The sequence below is a fragment of the Molossus molossus genome, unplaced genomic scaffold (assembly GCF_014108415.1).
Source record: "Molossus molossus isolate mMolMol1 unplaced genomic scaffold, mMolMol1.p scaffold_m16_p_17, whole genome shotgun sequence".
Classification (NCBI taxonomy): domain Eukaryota; kingdom Metazoa; phylum Chordata; class Mammalia; order Chiroptera; family Molossidae; genus Molossus; species Molossus molossus.
The window spans coordinates 8,424,725-8,446,659 of NW_023425352.1; the positions used below are offsets into that span (position 1 = coordinate 8,424,725).

Below are 21,935 nucleotides of genomic sequence, written 5' to 3' on the forward strand. Positions count from 1 at the left end.
TCAATTCCGCATTCCCCCCAGGTCTCCATCTCCATCCCCGCCGTGCTCCGTGCCCACATCTGCCTCACTTCATCCCCCTCCTGCACACCCCTCCTCCCCCCATTCCTCATCTTCCCCCCGTCCCAGGTGGATGTCCCCCACACACAAACCACAGAATGCTATGGCACCCTGAGCCCCAGGTCCTGGCGTCCAAGGCCCAACAGTGGCCACGGTGCCAGGACAGCAGGCCCAGGTCTCCGATATGGCCCCCTCCTCCACCTGCAGTGGGTATTGGTTAGATCTCTTGGGGTGGCCTCTTCATGGCAAGGTCACCTGTAACCTGACTGCCTACGCCAACAGGCTTCCCCAGTCGCTCCCTGGTTGGACCCAGGGACCACTTCCTGAAATGATGCTGTCTGGCCTCTGGACCCTCTTCACCTCTCACCTTGGACAGTAGGTCTCCGTCCCAGCCATTCTGCTGGGAGCTTTAGGAGTGGGTGTGGGACCTCGGCAGCTGCACACCTTGTTTATGTGTCTAGCATCTCTCTGCTCCATCAGATCCTATGATCCCAAAGGCTTAGACCCCGCTTCACAAGAGCTCCGAGGCAACCTCACTTCCTCTCAGTTTCAGATGCCAGCTGGGCCAGCAGTGTCTCCTGCCAGACACCCCTGCTGTAACCCAGAGTCAGCCAGCAGGTGAGCTCTCAGCTAAGGGCACTTGGTCTTGAGAGCAGGGACTACTCGGTGACCCCCGTTTGTCCAGAACTTAGCCCCACGTGGGAGTGCCCAGCAAATATTTGCTCAACAGATGAATCAATATTCACCTATAATAACTGTCTGGACAATTTAGAAGAAAACATCATGGGAATAAAAACCAAACTTATTCTTTTAAATTATAACTATTGTTAAGAACTGGTGAGGATGCTCCTTGTATCAGCCTTTCTGGGTGAGGTGGGACAACGAGGTTTCTTGAAACCCTGGCAAGTAAGTGCTGTGAAAAAGAGGTTTGCTGGCCCCAGGTCCCCCGAGTTCCCCTCTCCCGAGACCTGATGGAAATCACAGCAAAGAAATTAACAAGGGCCCTGGCCGGTTTGGCTCAGTGGTTAGAGCGTGGGCCTGTGGATCAGAGTCCCGGGTTCGGTTCCCGCTAAGGGCGCTACCTCAGTTGCAGTTTGTCCCCAGCCCTGGTTGGGGTTGTGTGGGTGGCAACCACTCGATGTGTCTCTCTCACATCCATGTTTCTTTCTCTTCCTCCCTCTCTCCCTCTCACTCTATCTGAAGATAAATGCAAAAAAAAAATTAACAAGGAAAACAGAGGGGCCCTTCGGAGGTTTTCATCAGTTTCTGGCCTGAAGGTGGGTGGAGGGCTGCTTGGGAAAATTGCGGCAGGAACAGAGCCCATGGCGCCTGCTGTGACATGCCATGCGGTTCTTCCCATGCAGGGAGAGAAACCATGTCCTCCCTGTGACTCTGAGACATGAGGCTGAGTGTGGCGTTGGCACACGTGGGACAGAGCCAGAAGGATGGGCAGGACCAAGAGGAAATGGGAGGGGGGTCCTCACCATTTTGAGCTCCTGGATCAGACCGTGCCAGAGCTGACCTCTTAGACCTTATTTAGACATGGGCTTTCTGTCACTTTTAATTAGGAGGCTCTGCAGCCCAGTGGTGGGTTTCTTGCCAAACCCAGGGAATGCCAGGCAGCCATGATCAGACATTCACAGAAAACTGCCACGAGACAGAAAAAGACTAAGGTAAAGAAATAGAAATGCCCCGGCCAGTTTGGCTCAGCAGTTAGAGAATCAGCATGCGGACCAAGCGGGTTCCATTCTGGTCAAGGGCACATACCTCTGTTGTGGTTTGTCCCCGGCCCTGGTCGGGGTCATGCAGGAGGCAACTTGTCGATGTGTCCCTCTCACATCGTGTTTCTCTCTCTCTTGCCCTCTCTGTCCTTTCCTCCCACTCTATCTGAAGATAAATAGAAAAATATCAGCAGGTGAGGATTGGGAAAGAAAGAAAGAAAGAAAGAAAGAAAGAAAGAAAGAAAGAAAGAAAGAAAGAAAGAAAGAAAGAAAGAGAAAAGGAGGGAGAAATGGATCAACAAATTTGAGGAATCGAAGGAAAACTTAAACAGACATTAAAAGAATACCCCAATTCATAGACTCAGAAAGACTGAGGGAGAGGTTATATTTATATAAGAACAGGATGCTGTGAAAAAGGAATCGAGACTAAGGAAGAACCTTTGAGAAAGCATGATTGCAAAAAACAAAAACCAATAGTAGAACTGAATTCAATGTATTCCCTTAAAATTATTACCCCGAGCAGGTCACCTGCTCTCATCATCGTAGTGTCACCAGGAATTGGCAGAGCTGCAGACAAGAAGGAAATGGTGTTGACGGTGCAGCTGACGTTGGGCACTGCTGTCCCCAACCCACAGCGGGGGAGGTCACAGACCAGGCAGAGCCAAGAAAACCTTCAGCACAGTGTATTCTGGGAGAGCTTTATCTCCCCTAAAAAGAGGGGCTATGTGTGCTCACCATTTCTTTCCCTATGTGGATTGTGGACTTGAGCCAAGTGGCTGAATATGCAGGCTGAGCAGATGGGGTGCAAGATGGGTCCCCAGCACATAGGCTGGCTCATGGCCCCTGCACAGCCAACTGCCTGACCTCTTGTCCCTGTTCATTTACAATTGCTACCTGGCTATTCTGTGACTTGTGTATCCTAGACTTGATAAAATAAAGTTTCTTTACCAGAACAAGAAACAGCTAGAAAATATAAAGTAAAGATGCCATTCATAGTAGCAACCCATACTATAACCATCCACAAGGCAAAGGATCTCTATGGCAAAGATAAACCATTCATGACAGAATGTAAGAGATAGGTATAAACAGAGGCATAGATGGGACAGCACACCTTCAGACTGTGATGGTGACCATTCCCCACAATTAATTCATAAATTCAGTGAAATTCCAATAAGAATCTCAGCAGACTTTTTAGAGGGACCCTTTCACCTTTACAGGCTGAATTGTGTCTCCCTCCTCCACCGCCCAGGTCATATACATTGGAGTCCTGACGCCAGCACCCCAGGATGTGGCTGTATTTGGAGTCGGGTCTTTACGGAGGTGGATAAGGTAAAGCCAGATCACCAGGGTGGGCTCCACTCCAGTCTGACTGGTGCCCTTATAAGAAGAGGAGATGAGGACACAGACACACAGGGACAACCATGTGAGGACACAGGGAGAAGGTGGTCGTCGGCACGCCAAGGAGAGAGGCCTCAGAAGCAACTCACCCTGCTCACACCTTGTCTCAGACTTCCAGCCTCAGAATTGAGAGCAAATGGATTTCTGGGGTTACAGCCGCCCAGTCCGTGGTACTTGTTATGGCAGTTTGCACAGACTAATACAGAACTGAAGGGTTTCTAACGTCCATGTGGGGAAACGAAGGTCTGATGTGACTAAGCGTGGAGAAGACCAAAGCAGAGGGACGCGCCCATCAGAGATTAGAAAGCCGCGGTAAGAAGACAAGCCAGTCTTGTCAAGGAACAGAGATCAGAACACGTGAATAAGGGAACAGACTCATGTGGGGACCGCACACATCTACAGGAAGCAAACAAGACTGAGAATTTTGATAGAGAGTAGGAAACTAAGAAACACCAAATAGAAATTTTAGAACTGAAAAAGATACACTTAAAAACACACATTAGCTTTGGCCAGAGAGAATCAGCAACCTGGAAGCTCAGGAGAAAGCACAGAGGAAAAAAGAGAACACAGCCAGCTGCACACCCCGAGGCACACTGCACACTGCCCAGCGTGCATTGCACACCCCGAGGGCACGCTGCACACCCTGAGGTGCACTGCACACTGCCCAGGGTGCACTGCACACTGCACACCGCCCAAGGCACACCACACACTTCACACAGCCCAGGGCACACTGCACACCACCCCAGAGCTCACTGCACACCCTGAGAGCACACCACACGCTGCCCAGGGCACACCACACTCCCCCCCAGGGCACACCACACACCACACACCGCCCAGGGCACACCACACACTGCACACCACCCAGGGTACACCGCACACCCCGAGGGCATGTTGCACACCCTGAGGGCATGCTGCACACCTCCCCAGACCTCACTGCACACCCTGAGGGTACACCTTGTACCCCGAGGGTATGTTGCACACTGCCCAGGGCACACTGCACACTGCTGTTTGCCTCCGCCCATGCTGGAAGGAGAGAAAGACCGAGGCTGATCATTTTCAAAAACTGATGAGCGGAGGCAAGTCATGAATCCCAGAGGCATTGCAGACTCCAAGTGTGACAAATACAAAGGAAACAGACCCTGGAAACCAAACACAAGAAAATCTAAAACACTTCCAGCAGTGAGGGAAACCCAATTACCTAAAAAGAGTGAAAATAAGACCAAGAGCTGACTTACCAACAGGGACAGGTAGCAGCTGGCAAAACAAGAACACAGTTTGTGGAATTCAGCCCAGCATTACAGAGCTGACCATAGAAGTTTAGAGGCTAAGAGGCAACAGATTAATACTTGATGCAGATAAAAATGTACATCATACAAATGCTAATGGAAAGGATTCTGATGTAGCTATATTAATGTCAGACAAAGTAGACTATAAGTCTTACAGATTATGGCAAAAAGCATTACTGGAGGTAAAGTAACACTACTTAATGATGAAAGGTTAAAGCTACCAAGATGATAAAACAATTCTAAATTCACGCTCCTAATGACATAACCTCAAAATATATAAAGCAAAATAGCAAGGAGAAGGTTTTCAGTGCAAAGTCACTTTCATGAATTTAAACTGTTGCCACAAAGCAGCGTGACACACTGCTGACAATGTCTGCATGTCTCCAAGAAGACACACTCAGCATGTACACGGAGCTTCAGTCAGTGTGAGCAAGTGAGAGGCCTTCACCCGACCACACGGTGGCCCAGGGAGCGGGAGACGCTGGATTAGCCCACTTTCTGTCCAAGTGCTAGAGCAGAAAGAAAGGCGGAAAACCCAGGCACGGACATTCACTAGGCCCAGCAAGTTTAAAACAAAATGACATTCTCGTTTCTGGGAAAGATGGCAAGTATGTGGCCGATGGTCACAGGGTCTGAGAACACCACCCGGCTGGGCTCAGGTATGGGGTGTGTAGGGGCCAAGAGGGGCACAGGGGCTGGCTGCCTCAGACGCTGGCCAGATCCCAGGTGGTCAAGGAAGGATGATGGAGGGGGATCTTCCTGTGACTTGGGCACCGAGCTCTTTCTGGGCTGAGGAGCTGTCCCCTGCTCAGGTGCTGATGCTCCCTGTAGAGGTTGGCGTTTCTGTGGCTGGCATTGTGCTCTGGTCGCTCTGTCTCAGGGTGCGGTGGGGAGAGGGAACTGGCCAGCTGCCTGGGCAGGGTGGGGGGCAGCGGCTGTGAGCAGGTGGGAGGAGAGAGATTTGGAAGTTCTCCCTCCTCTAGCTGGTGCTTAGGAAGGCCTGGGGGCCCAGAGGAGTTTGGTCAGGGCCTCCCTGATGTCACGGTTCCGCAGGCAGTAGATGATGGGGTTGAGCAGTGGCGTCACCATCGTGTACACCACAGACACAAGCTTGTTCAGGTGGAAGGAGCTGACAGCATGAGGCCGGGCATACATGAAGATGGTGGTGGCGTAGAAGATGGTCACCACCACCAGGTGGGAGGCGCAGGTGGAGAAGGCCTTCTGGCGGCCGGCCCCTCCTGGGATCCTCAGCACCGTGTCCAGGATGTGGGCGTAGGAGACCATGGTCACCAGCAGGGAGATCAGGAGTACAGACAGGGCTGCCAAAAAGTCCAGCGTTTCGATGGGGGTGATGTCAGAGCAGGACAGCTGCAGGAGGGGTGAGATGTCACAGAAGAAGTGGTTGAGGACGTTGGGGCCACAGAACCTGAGGTGCGAGATGAGCACTATGGACACAAAGGAGGCCAGGAAGCCGCTCATCCAGGCACCAAGGGCCAGGCGCAGGCAGAACCTTGAGTCCATGATGGCCGGGTAGTGCAGGGGGCGACAGATGGCCAGGTACCGGTCACAGGCCATGGTGGACAGGAGGAAGCACTCGGAGGAGGCAAGTGAGAGGAAGAAGAATAGCTGGATGAGGCACCCAGAGAAGGAGATTGTCCCGTCCTGGGCCAGGAGATCAGCCAGCAGCTTGGGGACGGTGACTGAGGTGTAAAGGGTCTCGAGAACCGACAGGTTGGCCAGGAAGAAGTACATGGGTGTGTGCAGTTGACAGCTGGCTCGGACAGTCACAATGATGACCAGGTTCTCCAGGACAGTCACCACGTAGATGGTGAGGAATGACCCGAACAGCAGCCCTTGAAGGTGGTGCAGCTCCGGGAAGCCCAGCAGGATGAACTCTGTCACCAGGGTCTCGGTAGAGTTGCTCACGGCCCTCTCCGGTGGAGAGGTCACTTCTGAGCGCCCTGGAATGGTGGGGAAATACAGGTGTGATGTGTGTTGGGCCAGACCTTCTGCTTCCCTGAGCAAGAAGGCTGGGTCATGACAGCTGTGTGGGTGTCCTGTAACCTCTTCTCTTTAAAAAATAATTTTTTTTTCCTTTATTGATTTTAGAGAGAGGAAGGGAGAGGGAGAGAGAGATAGAAACATTGATGAGGGAGTGTATCAATTGGCTGCCTCCTGCATGCCCCCTCACTGGGGATTGAGCCCACAACCTGGGCATGTGCCCTGACTGGGAATCAAACTGGCAACCTCTTGGTTCATGGCTTGATGCTCAACCACTGAGCCACACCGGCTGGGCATGTAACCTCTTCTTGAAGGGATCTCAAAGTGCTGCAGTACTTAAAAGCCCCCCCCCCCTCAGTCCAACATGCAGTTACCCAGAGCTAACACCTGGCAAAGGGGCCTTGAACCTTGCACCCACCAGTATGTGCAGATACATGCCTGTAACTTGCACACTCACTTAGACACTCTCAGGTGCATACTCTTCCCTGCCCAACACACAGGTAAATGGCCAGGTGTGTGTGTGCATCCCCCCTGCATGCACCCAGGTGCACTGTGCACACAACAGGTGCACACACACACACCACCAGGTGCACACACACATCCCTTCCCCAGGTGGTCACACATTCAGCATAGGGAAGATCCATTTTGCCCAGAAAACCTCCCTGCCCTCATCCATGTCGACACCCAGGGGACTGCACTTTCACGCTGCTGTCTGCCCAGGAACCTCCACCCCGGGGAAGGACGCCACTTCCACCGGGTGGTCCTCTGGCCCTCCAGGCTGAGCGACACCTCCAGGGGATTTGCAGAGCTGGGAGGCTCATCCTCACCTTCCATGTCCCCAAGTGGACAGGGCCTTGGCCAGGTTAAGTAGTATTTATACGTTGTTTTCTCAGCAGCAAAGTGGCGTTTGGGGTCGGGTGGAAGAGGTCCACTCAGAGTCCCTCAGGGGGCCACACAGTGTGGGACTCCTGTGCCAGGACATCCTGGAGCCGGTGTCTGAGGACAGGCAGGCCTGGGGAGCGGCTGCGCTTTCCCGCCGCTCCCGGAGCGACTGGAGCCTCGGGGTCCTTCTCCGCCCTCTCTGTGGGGTGTTGGAGCCCCGCGGGGGCCAAGCTGAAGGCGGAGGGAGATTCCCTTGGACAAGCGTAATTCTCGGTTGCGTCCACGGGCTCCGGGCTCACCCGGGAGGGGCTGCGCTCAGGGGACCGCGCGGCTCCAGACCCTGCCAGAGACGCGGGCTCAGCCCTGCGGGGAGGGGGATACAGGGAGCTCTGCCCCAGAGCTCAGAGCTGGGGTGCGCACAGGGAGCGGATGGGACCGAGCCCTGTCCCCGCTGCACAGGGTCTGGGGCACAGGGGACGGGACCTCGGTCGGAGAGCCAGCTTGGAGCGCAGGGTGCGGGGCTCAGCGCGTCCGGGCAGGGATTCCAGGAGCCGGTGCCCCGCCGCTGGTGCCGCGCAGCCTGGCGGCCGTCCTGGGGACATCCGGGAGGTGCCTTTTGCTTCAAGACCGAGTTCACCACGAGTTCCCCTGCCCTCGCAGAAGGTGCGGGGCCTCGCCAGGCTCTGCGTGTCTCCGCAGGAGAGTCTGGGGGAGATGCGACGCGTGTCATTGGGTTCCTGCTGAGTGGATCCCGCGGCTTTTATCAGGCTTAGGGGTGGCCTTGCCCTCATCCCCTGCGGCTGGAGTCTGGAGGACGCGAATGCTTACCCAGGGGGACTCGGAGCAGCGTGTGGAGGGGCGCTGGCTCTGAGGCCTTTCTAACTCTCCTGGGGGCAAAGGAGGCTTTGCGTGCTACTGGCCCTCCAGGGGCCGAGGATAGGGGTGAGCCTGTCCTGAGACAGCTCCCTCCCCTCCCCATCAAGCCTCCCTGAGATTACACCAGGAGTGCATGCTACCCAGAAGCTTCCAGAAAACCCACTTCATTTTCTTTATTTGTGCAGGGCATTTATTTATTTATAAAATAATGTCATGACCCTTGTACACCTGCTAATGAATGATCTCTGCTCCCTTTTCTCACTATTATCATTAACTCCTTGTTTTGTTACTTTAGTGATTGTTTCAGGGTTAGAATCCCTTTTGACCTGTCTCAGTCTCCCCTCAAGGGCTATTTTTTCTCTGCACTACCAGCGCCATGGAAGTGTGAACGCCCATCTCTGTTCTCGCCTGTGTGTCACTGCCATGCATTCTATTTTCTCATATTGAAGACTCCACAATACATTGCTATTTTTGTTTATACTGATAATTATCTTTTAAACAGACTTAAATAATAAGGAGTATATGTATATTTATCCATGAAATTGCCATAATTCACTGTGCTCTTCATTGCTCTGTATGGGTTCGTGTTTCCATCAGACATCAATTTTTTTCTCCCTGAAATATTTCCTTTACTATTTCACTTAGTGCTGGTCTGCTAGTGTTGCTTTGGTGTGCATGAAAGAGTCTTTTGTTTTTGAAAGATATTTTTCCTGCGAATAGGATTCTAGGTTGACAGTTTTTTTCAGTGCTTAAAGGGTGTTACTCCATTGTTATCTCACTTACATTGTTTCTGACGAGACATCTGCTGTCATATTTATCCTTGTTTCTTTTTGCTCTGGCTGTTTTTAACATTTTCTCTCTATCATTGGTTCTGAGTAAATTGATTATGATGTGCTTTGTGTGTGGTTTCTTGTTTTGGGATTCACTGAGCAACTTGGACTTGTGGGATTATAGTTTTCATCAAAGTTGGCAACATTTTGGCCATTGTTCCTTCAAATATCTTTTCTCTCTCTCCTTTGGGGATTCAGTTACATGTACAGGGTGGGGTAAGTAGGTTTACTGTTGTGAGTATGCAAAACAGTTTATTCTTGTATTATCATTTCTTAATTATTGTATTATTTTCCATATGAACAACTGTAAACCTACTTTTGTTCCACCCTGTATGTTAGTCTCCTGAAGTTTTCCCACCACCTACTGATAGTCTATTAATTTAAGAATTATTCTCTCTCTGCTTAACTTTTAATAATTTCTATTGCTGCCTTAAATATCTCTGATCTTTTCTTCTGCAATCTCTAATCTGCTGGTAATCCCATCCACTATATTTTCAACTCAAATATTGTAGTTTTGTTTCCAGAAGCTTGATTTTGGATCTTTTTCTTTTTTTAAATCCTTACCTGAGGATATTTTTCTATTGATTTATGGATAGAGTGGAAGAGAGGAAGGGGGGAGAGAGAGAAACATCAATGTTAGAGAGACACATTGATTGGTTGCCTCCTGCATGACCCCTACCAGAGCTAGGGATCAAACCTGCAATCCAGCCCTGGCTGGTTTGGCTCAGCGGTTAGAGTATCGGCCTGTGGTCCAGAGAGACCAGGGTTCGGTTCCCGCTAAGGGCACATACCTCGGTTGCAGTTTGTCCCTGGCCCTGGTTGGGTCGTGCGGGTGGCAACCACTCGATGTGTCCCTTTCACATCGATGTTTCTCTCTCTCTCTCCCCCCTTCCCACTCTATCTGAACAAATAATGGAAAAATGTCCTTGGGTAAGGATTAAAAACAAAAACAAAAACAAACCTGCAACCCAGGTACATGCCCTTGACCAGGAATCAAACCCATGACCCTTCTGTTCATGGACCAATGCTTTAACAGCTGAGCCAAACCGGCCAGGGCTGATTTGGGTCTTTTAAAACATTTCCCATATCTTTACTTTATTGTTGGAACATGTGGAATACAGTCATAACAGCTTTTTGAATGTCTTTGACTTCCAATTCAGTTCTGGGTTGGTTTCAATGGACAGATTATCCTTATTATTATGGGTTGTATATTCCTGCCTTTTGCATGATTGATAATCAAACTTCTAGAGACAAAAACTATAAAGACTGATAATTTTTTTTTCATGCCCCTAGCAGAAACCGAACCCGGGACTCTCTTGTCCACAGGCCAACGCTCAACCGCTGAGCCAAACTGGCCAGGGCAAGACTGATAATTTTTTACTGGCTTCGCAACACTGTACGTTTTATCTTGTTAGGTGCTGGGTCTCTTATATTTCTATAAATTTCTGAGCTTTGATCAGGGACAGTTAAGATATTTGGAACCAGTTGATCCCTTCAGGTCTTCCTTGTAGGACTTTTCAGGCAGATCTGGAGCAGTGCTCATCTGGGGCTAATTATTCCTGGACTTAGGCAAGGCTGTCTGTCTGCCTGCCCAGTGCCTGTGGACCACGAGGTTGTGCAGGCTGGCTGGTGGGCAGGCGCTACTCCTGGCCCTGAGCGAGACCAAGGCACAGTTGTTTTTTTTTCTAATCTTTTTGAGATATCCTTTTCTTGAACCCAGAGTTTTCTCACCTGCATGGGATAATCAATACTCTGATGAAGACTTGAGGGCAACCCTCTGCGGGATTCTCTCTTTGTGAAACTCTGCCCAACCTTTTATTTTGTCCTACAAACTTGGTCTCTCATCCCCATGTCCTCAACTTATGGGCTCAGGTTGCCTCGCCTGGCTCCCCTCCCTTTGTGGTGGCTTGAAAGACAATAAGCTGGGACAACTGTAGGTTGCTTCCAGATTTTGGCAATTATGAATAAAGCTGCTATAAACATTCATGTACAGGTTTCTGTGCGGACATAAGTTTTCAACTCTTTTGGGTAAATACCAAGGGGCATGATTGGTAGATTGTATGGTAAGAGTATGTTTAGTTTTTTAAGAAACTACCAAAATGTCTTCCAAAGTGGCCGTACCATTTTACATCCCCACCGGCAATGAATGAGAGTTCCTGATGTTCCACATCTTTGCCAGCATTTGGTGTTGTCAGTGTTTTGGATTTTAGTCATTTTACTAAGTGTGCAATGGTATCTCATGATTGTTTTAATTTTCAGTTCTTTTTTTTTTTTTTTTTTATCCTCACCCAAGGACATTTTTCCATTTTTTGTTCAAATAGAGTGGGAGGGAGAGAGAGGAAGAGAGAGAGAGAGAGAAACATCGATGTGAAGGGACACATCGAGTGGCTGCCACCGCACGACAAACCAGGGCCGAGGACAAACTGCAACCAAGGTACACGCCCTTAGCGGGAACTGAACCCGGGTCTCTCTAGACCACAGGCCGATGCTCTAACCGCTGAGCCAAACTGGCCAGGGCTAATTTTCAGTTCTTAAAATGCATTTTCTTTTTCTTTTCTTTTCTTTTCTTTTCTTTTCTTTTCTTTTCTTTTCTTTTCTTTTTTCTTTCCTTTCCTTTCCTTTTCTTTTCTTTTTAGTTTAATGTATTTTAATAGCAAACTTACAGGAACAGCACAGAAGACAGACAACATTAAAAACATGTAGTTGCGTGTAGGACAACTTAGTTAGAAAAGTATAGTGAATGGATGGAATCTACTGTATGATAAAAATGCTACAAACACCATTTAGTTGCCATTAATAAGAAATTTACTTGTTTTAAAAAATCCAAATGCTGGCATTGTCCAGAAAAATTTAACAGGTTTATTTATATTGTTATAAAGTTGAACTGCTGAAACTTGTTCACTGAAACATTTTGACTTGTAGTAATGCCTTATGTCCCCGCATTTATATTTTAAAAATTCACACACAAATGAAAATGGAAAAACTGCCAATACCTGATTTCTGCCCCCTATTTTCAACTTGCAATCATGTACTTAGGTACTTTTTGACACCGTGGGAAAAAAATATCTAACGTTCAGAACTACCAATAACAGTAAGAAGAGGACTTTTTTTTAAAGAATGAAATGTTTCCCATCATAGTGGATTCTTAAGCACGTTCTCCACGTATGCGGCGTGCTAGCTGGGTGTCTTCTGGCATAATTGTTACACGTTTGGCATGGATAGCACACAGGTTGGTGTCTTCAAAAAGGCCAAACAGATAGGCTTCACTGCCTCCTGCAAAGCACCAGTAGCTGCACTCTGGAAGCGCAGATCTGTTTTGAAGTCCTGAGCAATTTCTCGCACCAGACACTGGAAGGGAAGTTTGCAAATCAGAAGTTCAGTGGACTTCTGATAACGTCTAATTTCACCAAGTGCCGGGGTACCAGGCCTATAACAATGAGGTTTCTTCACCCCTCCAGTAGAGGGCGCACTCTTGCAAGCTGCTTTGGTAGCCAGTTGTGTCCTTGGTGCTTTACCACCGGTGGATTTGCAGGCAGTCTGCTTTGTAGGAGCCATGGTGTAGAGACCTCTTTACTGACCCCCCTTCTCCTTCAGCTGGAGCTCCCCGAGCTGGAGGCCACGCAGGCGTTAGAGAGCGATGGCGACTGCGAACACAATTTTAAAACGCATTTTCATATGATTATTTGCCATCTGTATATCTTTTTTGGTGGGGTGTCCTGCTCTCTTGCCCGTTTTTGAATATAGGGTTGTTTGTTTCCTTATTGTTGATTTTTGAGTTATTTGCGTATATTGAAGGCATTAGGGAATGTAACATTCCAGCTGAGGCTGGGAGGAGGGGCATGGACTAGTAGGGGCTCTGAGTGTTCTGCAAACCCCCCTTCTCTCATCACTTTGGCCATGTCAGCATGCACACGCAACATAATGTGGCCATCTGAGTCCTGCTTCCTCTCTATGTCCTTGGCATGACGTTCCCACTCTTGGAAACACCCTACCCTCCTCTGCTGACTCCACATCCTTCTTTAAGTCTCAGTTCTTGGGTTGCCTTCCTCACCCTGTGCTCCTAGGAGCCCCGTGTTCATTGCCTGGGCACCCAAGGCACTCACAAAGCTCCCCACCCCCCACCTCAGGGTCACTCATGCTCATGCCTGCCCACTGACTCCCCAGTCATCCCAGTGGTTGGCTGTGGCTGCAGGTTGTCACTGCCTTTTGAGGTACCATGCCTGTGTCCCTCCCAGTACAATTTGGTGACTCTTTGTCTTGTGGACTTGGCTGCATCTGGACTTGGTTTCTGCTTGGACCATCTGGTCAAGATGGCCATCTCTGAGCTTATGACAAAGAATCCCTGTCTCCTGAGCTGTTCTGGTGATTCCCAACTCCATCCCAAGCCACCTAAGTAGAGGAAAGCGACTCTCAATGCATTTTCCTGGCAAGAGGATTCCACAGTGTTTATCTGTCCGTGTTGATTTACCCTTGTGAGGCCCTTGAGAACAGAGGCCAGTGGCTTTTATCTGTGATCCTACCATTAGCACTGTTAGCTCGCTCACCAGCCTGATTACCCACCCACCCGTCTGTCCGTCCATCTACCCATCTGTCCATCCATCCACCCATCTGTCCATCCATCCACCCATCTGTCCATCCATCCACCCATCTGTCCATCCATCCACCCATCTGTCCATCCATCCACCCGTCTGTCCATCCATCCACCCATCTGTCCATCCATCCATCCACCCATTCATCCACTCCTCTTTTTCCTCCAATTTTTACAACTCTCTCCCTTCCCCCCTTTGCTCCTCCCCATGGGGCAGGAGTGTTTCCAGGGTGTCTGAGGAACAGTTGTAAAGTCTGTGTGTCTGGAGTGAGGTGGTTGGGGAGTTAGAGGAGATGACGTCAGCATGGAGGGGACCCAGGTTGTGTAGGACCTTGCAGGTCATGATGAGGCCCTGGCTGTGCTCTGGATAGGATGTGAGCCTTGGGGTTATGAGTGGAGGGGTGATGCGATCTAACTTGTCTTTGGAAGGATGCATCTGGCAGCTATGTAGAGAAGACCCTGTAGGGAGCCCAACTGGCAGGTCATTGCAATCATCCAAGTGACAGGTGAGGATGGTGTGGGGTAGGATGGCGGCAGTGGAGGAAATTAGCATGTATTCTCAAAGCAGATTCAACACAACTGCAGGTAGGTTGACTGTGGTGTGTGAGGCAAAGAAGAGCCAAGAACGACCAGGGTTTGGCCTGGGCAACCAGAAGGATGGATTCCATTCATAGGAATGGCAAAGCTGTGGATAGAGCAGGTTTGGGGGATTTCAAGATCTTAGTTCTGAATGTCTGACGTCTGCGAGGTGAGGGGACATCTGAGTGTGGATGGTGAATGAACAGCTGAACATGAACTGGACTTTAGCAGGGAGCTGACTGGTGGCACTCATTTGAGAATGTCACAGTGGGAATCACAGGACTAGGTGATGAGCCTGGGTACTCTGGTGCTACGAGATTGGGAACGTGAGGTGGCATCATCCCAGGAGAACAGGCAGAGCCACCAGCGAGGTGGAGAGCCAGTGCTGCTGATGGCCCCTTCCCAAGAAGGTGAGTGGAGAGAACGCACAGATACCTCACCTAGGAGCCAGGAAGTGGGGTGAACCTGCAGGCTAGCATTGCATTTGATGGGAATGCCCAGTGAGGAGCATTCCCACGCTTAGCACCATGAGAACAAGAGGAGACAATGCCGGAGTGACCTCGTCTCTGGTGACAGCAGCCATCAGAGTCACCCAGCCTTGGGTTGAGGGTTAGACGTTTGGACTATTTTAGTAATTCCTTGAGGGCCAGGGGACATGTGGAGCCATCCTCTTGCATCAGCAGACACAGCACCCCCATGCTCACCGCAGCGGGACCTGGAATGAGCAGCTCCACGCCCACAGCTGGAACTCAGCGCAGCCTCCTCCCCGGGCAGGTACTGGACCAGGAGACACCAGCCCTTCACTGGCAGCTAGGAGGCTGGGCACCCTGGCTCTCTGCCCGTGACCCATTTTCCTGCCTTGGAACCTCAGCCTTCCTGGCAGACGGAGAGTCCTGACAGGAATCTCTAGGCAGCGATTTCTGCCTTCAAGGAGCTGAGGTCCAGTTCGGGTCTGTTCCACTGGACTGATTTCCAGTCCAGCTCAGCTGCTCAGCCGCCGTGCCAGGGCCCATGCCCATCCTCTGCCTCTTCCCTTACCTGCTTCACCCAAGGGAACGTCTTTTATTCTGAGCCTTGTTTCTGAGAAAAAGTTTGTGTTTCAGGCAATTGGGAATTGTTCATAAACCTCTTGGTGCCCAATCAAACATACAGTTTACAAAGTTCCAGCCGACTTTGATGGGAGAAGTTTTAAGAGCTGGGAGCCGAATGTGCGCCTTCCCTGGGGCATCATTAAAAAGAAGGTGGGCAGGGCTGGGGGAGGCTGAGCAGCCTCTCGGGAGAGGCACCTTGCCTGGCCCCGTGGGGAGGCACAGGGACACTCCAGGGAGTCATCATGAGGCTGGTGAGGATGATCCCAATTAATAATGACATCAAATTCACTATGAGGTTCAGCTCAAAGGAGTCAATTAATTTCAAACAAGCAATTATGTATGGGGTGATATGCCCTCTGCCCTCCAAGAGTTGGGCACCGGCAGCTGGAGGCGCTGGTCAGGAGGAGAGATTGAAGCAGTCTTTCTCCAGGGGCAGGTTTCCTCCTCTGACCAGGGCAGGGGCTGAGCAAGGTGACGCCGCAGCAGACACCTGATTTCCTGGCCTCTGCCATTTTCCTGCATCTGCTGGCTGCACCAGGGCTTACTGTGGAGTCTGATTTCATCATGGGACTGAACTGAGAAGCAGGCCAGGCCGTCAACATTCCCCCACCTGGAACTGGGATGCAGTCACGCCACGCGACGGCCGCTGTAGTGTATTCCTTTTCCCTTGTTTCTGCATCCTGTCATTGTATTTCAAAGGGATTTCATGCTTTTAAGGAGTGTGTCAACTTAAAATTTTTTTTACTAGGCTGTATATTCTAAGCAAGTATATGACAACATAAAACTTTGCCAGTCCTTTGCATTTTTAAAACTTAATTAATTCATATTGAGATATAATTGACATAAAACATGAGTTCAATATCCAAAATGTGTAAGGAAGTCATACAACTCAATAGCAAAAAGCCAAGTGACCTGATTATAAGATGAGCAAAGGATTTGAACAGACATTTCTCCAAAGAAGCTATAAATGGCCCACAGGTATATGAAAAGATGTTCGACATCACTGATCATTAGGGAAATGCAAATCAAAACCACAATGAGAATGGCAGTATTTAAAAAAAACGAAAACAAAATAACAAGTGTTGATGAGGCTATGGAGAAAAGGGGACCCTTGTGTACGGTTGCTAGGAATGTAAATTGGTGCAGTCACTATGGAAAACCCATGGCGGTTCCCTGCAAAAGTAACAAGAACTGCTCTCTGACCAGCAATCCCACGTCTGAATATTTATCTGAAGACAATGAAGTCAGGATCTTGAAAAGATACCTGCACTCCCACCTTCACAGTATGTTTCTTGCAATAACAAAGGCCTGAAAACAACCTAACTAAGAAATGGAAAAAGAAGAGAACACACACACACACACACACACACACACACGAATATTATTCAGCCTTGGAAAAGGAAATCCTGCTGTAGGATACCACCCAGATAGATCCGGAGGATATTATCCTAAGTGAAATAAGCCAAACATAGAAGAACAAATTATTGCACTTGTATGAACCCTCTAAAAGAGTTAAATTTATAGAAACAGAGCAGAGTGGTGGTTGCCAAAAGCTGGGGGGAGGGGGAAATGGGGTTTGTGGTTTAATTGTGGCTCTATACCAGGGACAAACCTCTTCTGTAAAGGCTCAGATAGTATATGGCTTTGGCTTTGCAGATCTCTGCCTCAACTACTCAACTCTGCCTTGTCATGTGACCAAGACAGAGGAAGCAAAAAGAGACAGGTGTGGCCACCACAGGACCAGTTTGGCCGGTGGTCATGCTGTTTTTCTTCCGAGTCTCTAATTACACGTGTTAGACCTTCTCGCTCTGTTTTTTTACACTATTCTGTTTTCCATCTACTTGTTTCTCTGTGTTTATTTTGAGTATTAGATAGAAAACTGAAGTATAGCCCTGGCCGGTGTGGCTCAGTTGGTTGGGCATCAACCCATACACCAGGAGGTTGCTGGTTTGATTCCCAGTTATGGGCACATGGCTGGGTTGTGGCTCAATACCTGGTAGGGAGCACAGAGGAGGCAGCCCATTGATGCTGATGTTTCACTCTCACATCCATGTTTCTCTCTCTCTCCTTCTCCCTCTCTCTCAAAAAGTCAATACACTGTTCTTTATAAAAAAGAAAAAATTGAAGTGTAAATGACATACTGTGAGTTACACATATTTAAGGTATACACATTGATAAGTTTTGACATATGTACCCACCTGTAAAATTATCACCACCGTCAAGGTAATGAACATATTATTTCCTCCCAAAGTTTAATTGCGACCCTTTGTAACCTTTTCCTCCCTGCTCTGCGCACCCCCCACCCCCAGTGTGTCCCAGACAGCACTGATCTGCTTTCTGTCGCTACTGCTCAGTTAACATCTGGAATTTTAAATAAATGGAAGCATGCACTACGTACTCTTTCATACCCAATTCATGACTTTTTTCTTTTATGCATTTTGGTTTTGCTTATAGATCTAAATTTTTACCTAACGCACGGTAAAAAAAAAAAAAAAAATCATATTTATTTTCTAAAAGTTTTAGATTGTATAATTAGGTCTATAATTTCTTTTGAGTTTTTTATATATAGTGTGATGTATGGGTCCAAGTCTATTTTTAGGAATCTGGATATCCACTTTTTACAGTACTCTTTGTTGAAAAAAATCCCTTCTTTCTCCACAAAATTGCCTTGGCACCTTTGTTAAAAAACAGTTGTCCTGCCCTGGCTGGTTTGGCTCAGTGGTTGGAGCGTTGGCCCTCGGACCAAAGAGTCGTGGGTTCGATTCCGGTCAAGGGCATGTACCTCGGTTGCGGTTTGGTCTGGAGCCCTGGTCGGGGTCATGTGGGAGGCAACCAGTCATGTGTCTCTCATCTCTCTCTCTCTCTCTCTCTCTCTCTCTCTCGTCTCCCCCCCTCCTCCTTCCCTCCCCTCTATCTGAAGATAAATGAAAAAATACCCTCAGGTGAGGATTTTTTAAAAAACCAACAACCAGTTGTCCTATATGTGTGGGTGGGTCTAGTTCTGTACTCTCTCCACTCTACTCCCTGATCTATTTGAACACCCTGATGCCAACACTAACTTTATAATAAGACTTGAGCTCTGATGGTGTTGATTTTCCAATTTGGTTGCTCTCTTGCAAAGTTGTTTTGACAATTCCAAGTCCTATGCTTCCCATACAAACTTTAGAATCAGCTTGACAATTTCTAAGAGAAACCTGCTCAGATTTTGATTGGCATTGCATTGTATCCACAGATCAATCTGGGGAGGATTGGCATCTTAACAATGTTGAGTCTTTCAACGAACGAACGTGGTTTATATCTCTATTTCTTTAGGTCTTTTACATTTTTCTCAGCAATATTTTGTAGTTTCCAGTACACAACTCTTGCATAAGATTTACAGTTGGCTGTTTTATATTTTAGAGACTACTGCCAATGGTGTTTTAAAAATATCTGTTTCCTATTGTTTGTTGCTGGTATATAGAGATACAATTGACTTTGAATGTTGATCTATACCCTGCAAACTTGCTGAGTGAGTGTATTGCCTCTAACAGCTTTATTGTAGATTCCATTAGCATTTCTCCTTTGCTGATCATGTCAGCTGCGAAGAAAGACAGTTTTATTTCTTCATCTCCTATCTACATTCTTTTTACCTATTTTTTAGCCTTGGCGGACTGACTAGGACCTCCAATACAATGTTGAGTAGAAGTAGTGAGAGCAGATACCATTGTCTTGTTCTTGACCTTAGAGTGAAAGCATCCAGCCTCTCGCGGTTCCGTGTGATGGTCCCCAGCCTCTCACGGCTACTTGTGAGAGTCCCCAGCCTCTCATGGCTACTTGTGAGAGTCCCCAGACTTTCTGTACATGCCTTTACCAGACTGAGGAGCTTCTCTTGTGTTCTGAGTTTGCTGAGAGCTTTTTTAAAGAAAAAGGTTGGACTTTGTCAAATGCTTTTCTGCCTCTACTGAGATGATCATATGGTTTGTCTCTTACAGTCATGTTATGGTGAATTATACCGATTGGTTCTCTCCCCCACCCCCTTTTTTATTGAACTTACTCGGGTGACACTGGTTAACAAAATTGCAGAGGTTTCAGTGCACAATTCCACAACACATCATCTGTACACCGTGTTGTGTGTTCACCACCCGAAGTCAAGTTTATCACCATTTACCCTCCTCTCCCACCCCCCACCACCCTCCCCCCGGCAATCACCACACTGTTGTACGAGTCTATGAGTTTTTTCTTTTTTGCTCAATCCCTCCACCCCCATCCCCAACACCCCCTCCCACAGCTGTCAGCCTGTTATCTATGAGTCTGTCTCTATTTTGCTTGTTAGTTCATTAGATTCCACATAGAGTGAAATGATATGGTACTTGTCTTTCTCTGAATGGCTTATTTCACTTAGTATAATGCTCTCCAGGTCCATCCATGCTGTCACAAAGGATAAGATTTCCTTCTTTTTTACAGCCAAGTAGTATTCCATTGTGTAAACGTACCACAGTTTTGTTTTTAATCCACTTATCTACTGATGGGCACTTGGGCTGTTTCCAGATCTTGGCTATTGTCAATAATGCTGCAGTGAACATAGGGGTGCATATATCCTTTCGAATCAGTGTTTCGGGTTTCTTTGGATAAATTCCCAGAAGTGGAATCACTGTGTCATAAGGCAGTTCCATTTTTAATTTTTGAGGTAACTCCATATGGCTTTCCACAGTGGCTGCACCAATCTACATTCCCACCAGCAGTGCACCAGGGTTCCCTTTTCACCACATCCTTGCCAACACTTGCTTGTTGATTTATTGATGGTAGCCATTCTGACAGGTGTGCGATGATACCTCATTGTAGTTTCAATTTGTATTTCTCTCTTGAGGAATGATGTTGAGCATCTTTTCCTATGTCTATTGGCCATCTGTATGTCCTCTTTTGAGAATTGTCTATTCGTGTCCTTCGTCCATTTTAAAATTGGATTGTTTGTTTTTTTGGTGTTGTATTTTATAAGTTCTGTATAAATTTAACCTCTTATCAGATGTATTATTGGTGAATATGTTCTCCTATTCAGTGGGTTTCCTTTTCATTTTGTTGATGGTTTCCTTTGCTGTGAGTTTGATGTAGTCCCATTTGTCTATTTTTTTCTTTTGTTTCCCTTGCCTGAAGAAATAGATTAGAAAAAATATTGCTATGATAAACATCCAAGATTTTACTGCCCATGTTTTCTTCTAGGATTTTTATGGGTTTGAGTCTAACATTTAAGTCTCTAATCTATTTTGAGTTAATCCTATGCATGCTGTCAGAAGGTGGTCTAGTTTTATTTTTTCTACACGTATATGTCCAATTTTCCCAACACCATTTATTGAATAGACTATCTTTACCCCATTGTGTATTTTTGCCTCCTTTGCCAAATATTAATTGACTATAAAGGCATGGGTTTATTTCTGCGCTCTCTATTTAATCTATATGTATGTTTCTATGCCATTACCACGCTGGGTTGTTTTGTGTGTTTTTAAATTTTTTGAGGTCCTTAATAATTTTATTAATTTTTGTTTTTTTTAGAGAGAGAGGAAGGGAGAGACATCAATCAGCTGCCTTCTGCATGCCCCCTACTGGGGATCGAGCCTGCAACCCAGATATATGTCTTGACTAGGAATCAAACCTGTGACCTCTGGGTGTATGGGACCACACTCAACCAACTGAGCCACACCAGCCAGGGCTAGTACCATGCTGTTTTGATTATTGTGGCCTTGTAGTGTAGTTTGATATCAGGTAGTGTGATTCCTCCAATTTTGTTCTTTTTTTCCTCAAGATTACTGTGGCTATTCGGTGTCTTTTGTGGTCCCATATAAATGTTTGGAATATTTGTTCTAGTTCTGTGAAATATGCCATTGGAATTGCATTGAAATTGCATTGAATCTCTAGATTGCTTTGGATAGTATGGACATTTTAATGATGTTAATTCTTCTTATCCACGAACATAGTATATACTTCCACTTATTTATATCTTCTTCAATTTCTTTTTTTAGTGTCTTATAATTTTCTGAGTACAAGTCTTTTATATCCTCAGCTAAATTTATTCCTAGGTATTTTATTATTTTTGAAGCAGTTATGAATGAGATTGTTTTCTTAGTTTCCCTTTCTGGTAGTTCATTATTGGTGTATAAAAATGCAACTGATTTCTGAATATTTATTTTGTATCCTGCTACTTTATTGAATTAATTTATCAGTTCTGGTAGTTCTCTATATACAATATCATGTCATCTGAGAATATTTCTTCCTTTCCAATTTGGATGCCTTTTATTTCTTCTTGTCTGATTGTTGTGGCTAGGATTTCCAGTACTATGTTGAATAAGAGTGGTGAAATCGAACATTTCTGTCTTGTTCCCGATTTTAAGGGAAATGCTTTTAGATTTTTCACATTGAGTATGATGTTGGCTGTGGGTTTGTCATATATGGCCTTTATTATGTTGAGGTATGTTTTCTCTATTCCCACTTTGCTGAGAGTTTTTATCAAACATGGGTGCTAGATTTTAGCAAATGCTTTTTGTGCACCTATTGATATGATTATGTAGTTTTTTGTTTTTTTTTTTGTTTTTTATCCTCACCCGAGGATATTTTTCCATTTTTTGTACAGATAGAATGGGAGGGAGAGAGAGGAA

At 47.2% G+C, this 21,935-nt stretch overlaps 1 protein-coding gene and 1 pseudogene across 1 annotated transcript; both read right to left on the reverse strand.

The window, feature by feature from the left end:
- Positions 1–5,452: 5,452 nt before the first annotated feature.
- Positions 5,453–7,297, reverse strand: LOC118632683 (olfactory receptor 6B1-like). The gene is made up of 2 exons (XM_036265915.1): positions 7,291–7,297; positions 5,453–6,423 (listed from the first exon to the last, which is right to left on the reverse strand). The coding sequence occupies exons 1-2, from the start codon at positions 7,295–7,297 to the stop codon at positions 5,453–5,455; spliced, it is 978 nt and encodes a 325-aa protein (XP_036121808.1).
- A 4,866-nt stretch (positions 7,298–12,163) lies between these two features.
- On the reverse strand, positions 12,164–12,606 carry LOC118632291 (annotated as a pseudogene).
- Positions 12,607–21,935: the final 9,329 nt, after the last annotated feature.